Source organism: Gracilinanus agilis, chromosome 2 (assembly GCF_016433145.1).
Source record: "Gracilinanus agilis isolate LMUSP501 chromosome 2, AgileGrace, whole genome shotgun sequence".
Taxonomy (NCBI): domain Eukaryota; kingdom Metazoa; phylum Chordata; class Mammalia; order Didelphimorphia; family Didelphidae; genus Gracilinanus; species Gracilinanus agilis.
Window position 1 is genome coordinate 186,174,551 of NC_058131.1, and position 12,535 is coordinate 186,187,085.

At 34.2% G+C, this 12,535-nt stretch overlaps 1 protein-coding gene across 1 annotated transcript in view; it reads right to left on the reverse strand.

Moving 5' to 3' along the window:
* MCPH1 (microcephalin 1) overlaps window positions 1–12,535 on the reverse strand; it is a 306,661-nt gene that overhangs the window by 256,978 nt on the left and 37,148 nt on the right. Inside the window, exon 8 of the mRNA XM_044663596.1 lies at window positions 10,043–11,230. Within this exon, the coding sequence (XP_044519531.1) occupies window positions 10,043–11,230 (1,188 nt within the window). The remainder of the gene's footprint in view (window positions 1–10,042; window positions 11,231–12,535) is intronic.

Sequence of the window (12,535 nt, forward strand, 5' to 3'; positions counted from 1 at the left end):
TACAGATAGATTTAAGGAATGTATTTAGTGCTGCCTTCAAAACAGCTTTCTCTCAAGCTACTACTGAGCTCTTAGCTGTGAAATCCAATGGCCTTTTCTGTAGCCTTGGGTACTGTTAATCTATCTGTTGATTCTCTCTTCTTTCTAGGTTTTGGAGCCATCACTCTTACCTGGTGGTCTTCCTATCTATTTGGTCACTCCTCTATCTATTTTGTTAGATCCTTCTTCAGATCACACTCTCTAATCAAAGGCATCTCTCTGTGTTCTGCCCTGTGTTCTGCCTCTTCTCTTCTTCTTTCCTTCCACACTTCATTTGGTGATTTCATTAGCTCCCATAGATTTACTTACCACCTTTCTTGGCCCAAACTCTAGGCTGACCTATAAACTTAATTTCCAGCTGTCTTTCAGACTTCCCAAACTGGATATCTAGTCAATATCTTAAACTCATTATGTCCAAAACAGAGCCCATCATCTCTCTTCCTAAACCCTCCCTCCCTCTACTTTCCCTATCACTACAGAGAGCAACACCATCTTCCCAGACCTCAGGCTTGAAACCCACAAGTCATCCTGGATTCCCATCTCTCATTCTCTACCTCTCCATATCTAATCTGTTGCCAAGGCTTGTCCATTTAACCCTGGCAACATCTATCTCTCCAATATGCCCTTCTCTCTTCAGACACTGTAGACCTTTATCACCTCAGGTGTGGATTACTACAATAATCTAAGGGTGGATCCCCTAGGCTGGATTAAGCCACTCAAATGACACACCCTTCTCCAGTAGCTCATTATTACCTCTAGGCACAAATACAAAATATTCTGGTAAATTTAGCCCCCTCCTACCTATGCAATCTTCTTACATTTCATTCCCCTAAGTGTTATATATTCTTTGGTACTGGTCTCCTGGTTATTCCACAAATAAGACACTCTATATCTCTCTGCTCTGGGCATTTTCTCTGGCTGTCTCACATGCCTGGGTCACTTTCCTCTTCTATTCCTACTACTGGCTTTCCTAGGCTTTTAAAAAGTCTCAACTAAAATCCTACTATATACAGGATGCTCTCCCCAACCTCTCTGAATTAGTGTCTTTCCTCTGTTAATTACCTATCTATCTATCACTTGTTTTGAATATATCCGTTGCATTTTGTTTCTTCCATTAGATTGTAAGTTCCTTGAAAATGATTTCCAACTTCTTTGAACTAATGAGGCTATACAAAGGCATTCATAATATTTTCCATAAATCAATAAAGTAACATTACTATGTACCAGACATTGTGTTAAGCACTAGTGACACAAAAACAAAAATAATACAGTTACTGTGTAAAATCATTATAGAGTTATATCGGGAAGCCAGATTAAGACCCAAAGTTGTTAAATTGGGCTCAAGTTACATTAGGTTTGAATATTCACCTATAACACCAAGTGAAAACCCCTTTTAAGAAACCGACTTTAGTATCCCAGTTTGTGTAAACACTCTACCTTGCAGCTTATGAAAGTCTTGCTTCATCTGATACAACCATATGTAAGAACTCACCAAATGAAGATATCTCATCTCTGCACTAAAGAAATATGTATACCTTAAGTATATTTATAACCTTTTGCACATGAGGAAATAGTTTTTGATATATTCCTTCAGAAACCCATCCTATTAGATAACTAGTTTTAGCAAGGTCTTTAAAGCAGCCTCGTGCGGTACTGAATTTGGAGTAAAAGAACTTGTATTAAAACCCTCTGATTTTGGCCGAATTACTTTCCTAGGCCTTTGTCTTCTCACCTGTACCATTAAAGATGTAATAGATGACTTCTGAGGTTCCTTCCAGATCTAAACTTATGATCCTATACAAGCCTATACTCTATGCATATGGACCATTCCATATACAAGCCAATAATCAAAAGGCAAAAAAAGCCTAAGGCAAAGATCTAACAGTAGGAAACAGAAAAACTACTTTGTCATTCTCTCAATTTAATTAGATAAAGCTTAAAGTAGAAATCAAAAAGCAAAGTTAAGGAATATCAACTTTTATGGAAATATAAATAAGCAAAATGGACATCAGACCTAACTACCTCTCTTTATAGATGTGATGTCATACATTGGCCTTCACTTAGGCAGAAAACAATTCCCCTCCGCCCCCAAAGAATTGGACAGGTAAATATATTAAGTCTTTCACTGGTAAATAGAGGTTAATTATTCTAAGTCATATGTGAACTAGAAGCAATTTTCAGATAAAAAAGATAAACTTAATTTTATTCAAATGGATGTGCTCTTATATGTTCTCACTGATTTGGAAGTTCTCTCCAAAATGCATATTGAAACCCATTCACACTTATCTATCCTGTGCAACTCTGGTCCATGTTATTAAAAGTTTTCCAGGGAAAAAAAATCTTTAAAAATCTGCTCAACAGAAAACAAAGCATCCAGAATAAGAAGGAAGAAAGACTTAAGGAAAAAGTCTTTGAAATTCATAATTGTCTGACATCCAAAAATCTCCAAGAAATTCACACACAAGTGTAAGAATGAGCCATTCTCCAACAGGTAAATGAGCTAATGTTAAGAATAATTATTTCTCAGAAGAAGGAATAGAAATTGTAACTATTCTTAAGTATTTACTTCTGATGATAAGAAAAATGCCTACTGCAGCTGCTACAACTTCTCCTACAATTACTACTAACAATGTTGTTAGCTAGCTATATGGTTTGCAAAATATTTTACATACTTAATACCTTTTACAACATCCCTGGTAGCATAGGTACTATTTCCCCTTTACAAAAGAGGAAATAGGCTTAGAGAGATGAAATTATCTGCCCAAGGTAACACAGCTGCTAAGTCTCAAAGGAGGGAATTTAAATGCAGGTCTTTTGCTCTCCAAGCATTACCATACTGCTTACATTTATCCATTTGTCAAAAATAGTAAAAGATAACAAAATTAAATATTGGTGAACCTATGGAAAACAAAGATACTAGCAGAACAATGAATTAGTTGAATTTTAGCTTTTCTGAGAAAACACCATGAAATTATGCAATAAGAACTATAGAATTATTCATACTCTTTGTCCTATTAATCCTTCTTCTAGTGTTAACCCTAAAGAGATTATTAAGAATAAAAAGGCCTATTTTGTACAAAAATATTTCTAGCAGCATCATTATATCACACACATATCCCAAACCAAAAGATGACCAAAAATTAGGTAATAATCAAACAAATTATGATCAATGAAGGTAATAGATCAGAGAATCCTAGGATTAAAACTGAACACTAACTCAGAGTAACCAAATCCAAAGTCCTCACTTTATACATGAAGATCTGGGGGTCCAACTTGCCTGCAATTAAAAAAGGAAAAAGTTCTTAGGCCATTAAACAAATGCAGGATTGCTGATTCCAAATCCAATACTCTATACAGCAGTGATGGGGAACATTTTAGAGGGGCAGGTGATGTGATAAATGCCCTCAGGCACACATGGGGAAGAGAAGCCCAGCACCTAGTCTAGTAACAAACTTTGGCAAACTCTGCTGGGGTGATGGTGCAGGTGCTCACAGAAAGGCCTCTGAGTGCCTCCTCTGGCATGCATCCAATAGGTTCATATCCACAGCTATATAGTATACTTCTTCCCTGTAATACTACTAAACCATAAAAATGGCAAACATGAAGACTATAGAGAAATACAGGAGTATTTACATGAAATGATATTGAAGGAAGAAAGTAACAGTAATAAATAGGTAACATTTATGTATATGTAGCTTTTTAAAGTTTAGAAAGTGCTTCACACATTATATCATTCGGTTTTCACAACAGCCCTATAAGATGATGGGGCTCTTATTATTGCCATTTTACAGATGTGGTAAAAAAAAAAAAAGAGCCACAAGACCATATATTTGACTGCAACTATATAATCATAACAGCAGCAATAAAACCCTAATAGACTACATAGAAAAGTTTAAAAGGAATCATTGAAACAAGCTGATTTTGTTATGACAATGTAAAGATAACAAAGACTTCATAAATGAAAAAATGAAATAGAATTTTAGGGTTATGGGCACAATAGTTTAAAATTACTTTGTCCTTTTCTTTCTTGTTATGTATATTGAATTTCTCAATGGACATTTTAAAATGACTTAAAAGAATCAAAGAGATGTTCTAAATCCTACTCCTGAATCAAAGGATCACAGATTTAGGGCTGAAAGAGAATTTAGAGGCAATTTAGTCTATTTCCCTCATTTTACAGAGGAGAAACTGAGGTCCCAAAAAGTTAAATGGTTTGCCCATGAGTATACAATTAGTAAATGTTTCAAGTGGTATTTTAACTGGATCTCAAGACCAGTGTTCTATTCATTACATGACACTGTCTCTCAAACCCTTGCTCCCTTGTACTATCACCTTTTATCCCTTGCCAAATCCAACCTTGGATTATTCCTACAAACTACTTACTCTCTTCTTCCATTCCTCTTGTTCATTTGCTGCGGAACAGGGCTGGAAGAAATCCTTCAAACTTGCTAAACTGAGTTCTCTTCATATTCAATAGTTCTTTCCCTGCTACCTATTAACAAGCCCAGATCTCCCCCATCCTTAAGAAATTCTCATTAAACCCAAACTCAAGCTATCCTTTTATGCCTCACCTTTCTTAGGCAAATTCCAAGAATAGGCATTTACTTTCCTTGCCTTCACTTTACTCTCATTCACATTCTGTTCTCATTCCCTGGCAACCTTTTGCAATCTGACTTCAGGCTATCATTCAACTGAACCTATTTGCTCCAAAATTACCAAGAACATTTGATTGACATATCTTTTTGTCTTTTCTCAAACTTTTTTGACATTTCATATAGCATTTGACTCTATTGATGGCTCTATCCTCCTAGATATTTTCTCATCTCTGTTTTCATGATTCTGGTCTATCTTGCTGCTCTTCTCTGATTACTTCTCTATCAATTTTTCTGGGTTACAATCCATATCTTTCACCTCACTGTAGCTATAGATACCTCAAAGCTGTCCTGGGCCTTCTTCTCTCTCTATACTAGTGAGCCTTAACACACACTTCCAAAGGATCCACAGATAGATTCCAGTGGGTCCATGAATGTGGCTAGGAAAAAATGTAGGTCTTTTATTTTATTTGACATTGAAATTTATCATTTCTTTTGAATAAGAATTTTAAGAAATTATTCTTAACACACACACACAACACACACACACACACACACACACACACACACACACACACACTAAGAAGCCCGTGTCTTGGGACGAAGAATATAGAAATATATATTGTATGAAAACACTGGTATAACCGATGATTGTTTACTACCTCTGAGAGAAGAGGGAAGGGGAGTGAGGGAGGGAGAGAATCTGAATCACAAAATGTCAGAAACAATTGTCAAAAATTATTTCTACATATAATTGAAAACAATTTTAAAAGCAAAAAAAAAAAAATAGCCTGTGTCTATACTAGTGATCTCATTAGCTCCTATGCATTTATCTTCTCTATGTCAATGATAATTATGTAAAGATACAGAATACATCATTGCTTCAAATACCTTCATCACAAAGTCTATAGATACTGTTATTGTAGCTTTAAGCACCCAGAAGAAATGCTGAGAGAAAGGATTGAAGTTCAGTTGAGAAATATCTACCTACAGAGCCAGGAAAGTATTTGTGCTAATCTTTTCTTCCAAAGGATCTATTGAAAGTCATGGAAGAAGATATCTTAAGCTTACTTAAGAACACCCCACTAGAGTATAGAAATTTCCCCTAGAATCAGCCCAGCAAAAACCAGCAGTTAGTGAGTTAATACAAGTTTCTAAAGTTCCCAGCAAGAAAATACCTGGCCTGAGTTTGTTCCCAAACTCCTACAGACCAAAGAAACAGTGAAACACAAGGAAATTATGGCAATGGCAAATTAGCACAGAATCACCCTTCCAGAACTGTATTCTTAGTGATCCTGTAGCAGAAAGAACACCATGGGAACAAAGTTTGGACCAGATTGATATTATTGTATCTTATTGGATGTAATCAACTACCATAACCATTTCCTTGATTTATGATGAGAATGAAGAATATAACGTAAATATATACATGATTTAATTAGTCAAAAGAAAATTAACTATTATGCTTAGCTAGGAACTGATGTACTTGTACCTTAAGCATGGCTGAAAATAATAAGTTCCAACTAAGCCACCCCTTAATGAATAATTCTTGACAAGCTTGCTTCTTTGTTTAACCACAGTAAGATAATTAGTAAATGTCAATCTTATGATGTTTCAAAAGTTAATATGTGATTTTGAATGTATGGGAAGAAAAAAACCTGTATGAGATCATAAAGAAAAGAGGGTATAAAAATGAAAATCAGCAGATTGCAAGAAGGAACAGCCTCTGCAATTTGACTTGCAATCTGGCTTGTTTTCATTTCATTCTTCACCACGCCACCCTACCTCCAGAGACCCAACCAAGCGAAGAGCGGGCTCTTCGCAATTACTCTCATTTGTTAATGGATTAAAATATGTTAAATTTTAAATATAAGCAAAAGTAAAAGGAAAGAGAAGTCTTTATTCTTTAACTCATCAAGCAATTATAGAATGAATGAATCAGAGTGGTGGCTTGATCAAATCAGTTAAGCACTAGAAGAGATTGCAAACATATTAATAGGAAATAAATTATCCAATATACCCTTGAATTGATACAGAGCCTGGGATTAGTAAATTTATATTTATATATATATGAATTCATATATAAATTCATATATATATATGAATTCATATATAAATTCATATATATATATATATATATATGAGTCAAATGACCTACTAGCCAGGGAAGTCAGACCTCAGATCAAACATACCTGTTACATAGGGCTTTCCTTCTTCTCATAGCTATTATACACACATATCAAAAAAAAATGTTTTTTCTAATCCATAGATCTGATCATGACACTTAGCTATTCATTCAACTATAGTAGGTCCCTATTATTTATAGGATCAAATATAAATTCTTCTGCTTGGCACTGAAAGCGCTTCACAATCTGCCCAATCTAATATTTCTAGTCACATTACATCCTACTCATCTCTATGCATACTATATTCCAGCCATATCTACATCCTTGCCATTTCTCATGTACAGTACTCCACTCCCCTTTACAGCCTTTGCAGTAATGCCAGGAATTAATGAATAAAAACACCTTCTATGTTCCAGGCACTAAACTAAGCAGGGATTTAAAAAATCTAGGGCAGTCACTAGCTTCAAAAAGCTTACTTTCCCATGGGGAATACAACATATAAAGCAGTGGTTCCCAAACTTTTTTGGCCTACCACCCCCTTTCCAGAAAAAAATATTACTTAGTGCCCTGGAAATTAATTTTTTTAAATTTTAATAGCAATTAATAGGGAAGATAAATGCACCTGTGGCCATCACCGCCTCCCTGGATTGCTGCAGCACCCACCAGGGGCTGGTAGCACCCACTTTGGGAATCACTGATATAGAGAAAGGAGTTCTTCACTTCTTAGAACCTCGGTTTTTCTTTAAGTCTCAGTTCGTCATCTTCTACAGAGACTTCTTGCCTCTCAATCTTAACTCTTTAAACATGCCTCTTCTTCCCACCATCCTTCTGAAAAGAAAAGCTTAAACATGCTTTGTGTTTTCTATATACCAATATATATGCATGTTGTCTGTTCTCACTATATTTTAAGCTCCTTGAGGACCAGAAATATTTCATTTTGCCTTTCTATCACCAGCACCTAGTATATGGATTTTATCTAGCACTTAATACAAATTGATTGATATTTGATACTTAAAGCTTTCTATAATTTGACTCCAAACTACCTTATTACACATTTATGTCTTCCATTTACTCAATGATTCAACTAAAATGTATTTCTTATTTATCATACAAAACACTATCTTTAGCCTATTTCTTTGCCCTACCTATTTCTCGTGTTTGAAAAACATTCTCTCCTCAATTCTATCTTAGAATTCCCTAATTTCATTCAAGACTTGGCTCAAATGCCACCTTCTACACAGAGATTTTCATAAACCCCATACTGACAACTGCCTTCCCACATCTCCACCCCAATCACCATTTATTTGTTTTACATATACATATGTGTGTATATGATATGATATGATATGATATTTTATATATATATATATATATATATATATATATATATAGGCTGCTCATGATGTCAAGAGCTTTTTCACTTTGGGCTTTATAACTCAAGTGCCTTACACAGTGCCTGGCATATAAAAAGTAATAAATATTTGTTGACTGACTTAAACTGAGCAATTCTTTTCTCTTTCAATCATCCTTTTCAACACACACACACATATGCATTATCTAAAGGAAATGGCCTACATTGATTATTCTTTATAGGCTACAGTGTGGTAGAGTAGTGTAACACAAGCCTCAATAGCCTCTTTCGGAGACAATGCATACTGTTATCCATTGGAGAGTTGGAGAGAGAGCTATGTGAGGTAGTGAATAGACTACAAGAAAACTTCTCTCCTGAATCAATTGAATTAATTATCAGTGAGTCTAAAAAGATATTCCCTAAGACCTAAACCTGCTACATTAGTAAAAAGGAAAAAGTGATCACTTGTATAGCTGTTTCAGTTTTCAATATTTTGAATCATTTGTCTTCTTACAGAAAAAAAAAGTAGATAATCCTTTTCTTTGAAAAAGAAATATGGTAGGAGAGTTAAATAATTTTGTCAGATTTTAATTTAAGCTGAAGGCAGGGATTGGAATAAAAATTTCTTAAATTCCAATTTGATTTATGCCTATTCTTATGAAAAAAGAAATAAATCTGATTTTTCTATTTCTTCTTCCCAATGTTCATATTCAGTTTTAAATAGTAGATAACAAGTCTGTCTAATTAGATAACTGTCTAATAAAGAAAATAACAAAAATTTGCTATTAAATAACATTTAACACTAAAGTCACTCTATGTCAAACTCCACTAAAAGAAACTTTAAACAGGTGCACCAATTGTTGAACTGCACTGGAATTTCATTATAATGAATACTGCTCAAAATAAAAAATATATTTGCCAAAAATCATCAGAAGATTAATTATCATCACCCATCTACACCTTCCAAGATAAAATATAGGAGGCAGAATGGTGTCATGAAAAGTATATCGGATTCAGCTTTCCAGGGCATAAATTCAAATCCTAATTCTATTACTACTTATTTTAATTAACCTCCTGCAAATTCATTCTCTAACCTATAAAAGGAGATTATTACAGAAGACAGATAAGAATCCTTCCAGCTCTTAAAGCTTGACAATTTTTAAGAATATAAGGTACAGTGGGTAGCACAGTCAATAGAAAGCCAGGCCTTAAGTTAGGAAGACCAGGGTTCAAATCTGACCTCAAATCTTTCTAAGCTGTGTGACCACTTAACCCCAATTGCCTAGCCCTTATTGCTTTTCTTCCTTTGAACTGAATACCAATTCTAAGACAGAATGTAAGGGTTTTAAAAAAAAGGTAAAAGTATAATAAGCCTGGAAAATTAATTGGTCACAGCTCCATTTTTCTCCCCTTGTAGAATCAAGTGTCTAAACTTTGATTTTTCTCATCTAAATGTAATTACTCATGTTTCTGACTCCCTTTTTGCCCATGGCTGAGGCCCAACTAAACTGTGGTTTTAAGTTTCCCCTTTCAAAAGTGCTAGGTGTGTGGTATCTTTTTTATTATGGTGAATGGCTATTATATAGACAAATGTAGATGAAAATAGAAACAATACTGAATTATCCACTGCAGTGAATAGCATAATAAAAATTTTTTAAACCACATTATTAACCCCAAGGCAGGGTTAGAATTATATTCAAACACAAAGGACTTAACTCATATTCCTGCAAATTCCAAGTAAATATGAGTACCGATAACTAAAATTCATTTCAATCAGCCCTGACATATCATTAGTTTGTGTTGCTATGTTATTATTTAAAAGCTAGTACCAAAAAGCAAAGACATTACTTGAAAAGTGTAATGAATATATAACGTGTTATTTGTTACAAATTTCTATAACAAAGGCACTTGGGGAAAAAAAGAAGTTCACGTACTTTGAATATATCTGGAGGGATTTTCCATTTCTTTCATTGATTTCTCCAGAGCAGCACCACTTTTGAAAATTAAGTTGCAATCTTCTTGTTTTTCACTTTCACAAGCGTTCAAAACTTCAGAGTTAACATTTTCTCTCTTTTGTATGTTCACAGGAATAATCAATTCTTTCTTATTCATGAGGACTTCTTTAGAATCTCTTTCCAAAGCAACTAAAGTATCACAAGGTCCTCTTTCCAAACACTGACTCATAAGAACTGATTCATCAGCAGTACGAAGACAGTTATTTGCACCTATGGCTATGTTTCTTCCTCTATCCTGAGAATCAGTTTCACTATAACATCCTAAGATTTCATTTGCATTTGGTATTTCATTATATGGATTGCAATTCAAGCTCATATTTCTTTCAGAATTTGGTAGTTTCTTGAGGGTGCAGTTACATTCTTCCACTAAATTATCACTAGTTTCAATCAGTTTTATTTTTTTGCTAAAGTTGGGATAATCAATATTTTCTGATATGCTTCGTTTTTTACTCCTGTAGACACTTTTTTGGCTTTTTAAATGTGAAGGGCTTTCCCTTTTAATTTTAAAAGTACAATTCCTTGAATTCCCTTCTTTCAGATTAGTGGGTGAAAAATAATCCTCGTATATTGCTTCTTTGCAAGCTGGAGATATCTTTACAGGGCTAGTCATCAATTCTAAGAAGTTTCCAGCCTTATCTCGATGCACTTTGCGGCTGGCAAATTTCATGTTAGATTTCTTTTTCCTTGATTTTTCTTTTAAAGGAGAATTTATATGCATTAAACTTCTCAACTGTTCTTCTGAGGTATTTGTAGGTCTTGGACTTTTGGTAGAATGGCTTTCTGCTACAGCTAAAGGGGACAGATAATCTTTGTCACTAAATATTTTCTTAGATATTTCTTCAAAATGTGTTTTTTCAGGAGTAAGTACTTCAGTTGTCAAAGTACTTTGGAAATTCCTATTTTCTGCTGTAAGGTTACTCTTAGATTGCTGAGGGATTACACTATCAAACAGACTACAGGATGCAGTTTTTGATATAGGTGAGGAAAGACATGTATCTGTGTTGGCTTTACGAATGTGTTTCTCTGACTTCACCTTACGTTTTCTCTGTTCAGAGTTTCTCCAAATATCATCAAAGGATGTGTTTAAAACATCAGAAATGGATTCATCTGTAAAATATTTCAAAGGCATTCAAACAGTAATGAGAAAATAGTGCAATGACTTAAAATAAAGAAAATCTTTATTTTTCAATCAGTTTTAAAGTTATGGCTACTCATATTACCAATAAAGCCCGCTAGAAAGATATTGGGAAATTCTACTTATAATTACTAGACAATTTATAAAATGCTTGGGAATCTACCTATTAAAATATACCCAGGGGGGCAGCTGGGTAGCTCAGTGGATTGAAAGCCAGACCTACCGATGAGAGGTCCTAGGTTCAAACCTGACCTCAGATACTTCCCAGCCATGTGACCCTGGGCAAGTCACTTGACCCCCACTGCCTACCCTTACCACTCTTCTGCCTTGGAGCCAATACACAGTATTGACTCTAAGACAGAAAGTAAGGGTTTTAAATAAACAAACAAACAAACAAACAAATAAATAAATAAATAGACAAATAAACACACACACACACACACCCACACACACACCCAGGAACTATATGAATACAATAATAAAATGCTATAAGCAAAAACTAAGATAAACTTTAAAAACTTGGAAAAATCTTAATTGTTTATGCATAGACTGAGCCAAAATTAAAAAAAAGATGGCACAATACTAAATTAACTTTTTCAGGGCTGTACCAAACTATCAAAGAATTATATGATAGAACTAGAAAAAATAATAATGAAGAATGAAAATCAAGGGAAATCATGTAAAAAAAATTGAGAAGGAAGGGGGCCTGGTAATTTTAGATCTCAAGTGTACTACAAAGAAGCAATTATCTAAATAATTTGGTATTGGTTTAAAAGAAATTAGTGGAAAAGATTAGGCTCATTATATAGCATAATCTAGTAACCTAGTGGCCAGTGAACTTAAAGGCTTATGGTAAGGATTCTCTGTTTAACAAAAATGGCTTTGGAAAAAAAAAAGAAATGAAAAAGAATCTAGACATATTAATATATATGATATATATTCATATATATTATATATATAATTTTTAAAGCAGCAAAGAACTGAAAACAAAGAGGGTAGCCATCAAGGGAGAATGGTGGGACAAATTATCATAAATGAAAGTAATGGAATAATATTGCAGTATAAGAAATAATCAAAAGGAGAGTTTCATACTAAATTGGTATGATTTATATAACCTGATATGGAGTGAAGTGAGCTGAAGTAGAACAATTTGTAGTGTAACAGCAATGTCAAAAAGAACAATTTTGAAAGTTTTAAGAACCAAATACAATGATTACCTATGAGTGCTGACATTCACTAGGTATGTAACTGGCCAAGTCGCTTTATTTTTTTAAGAG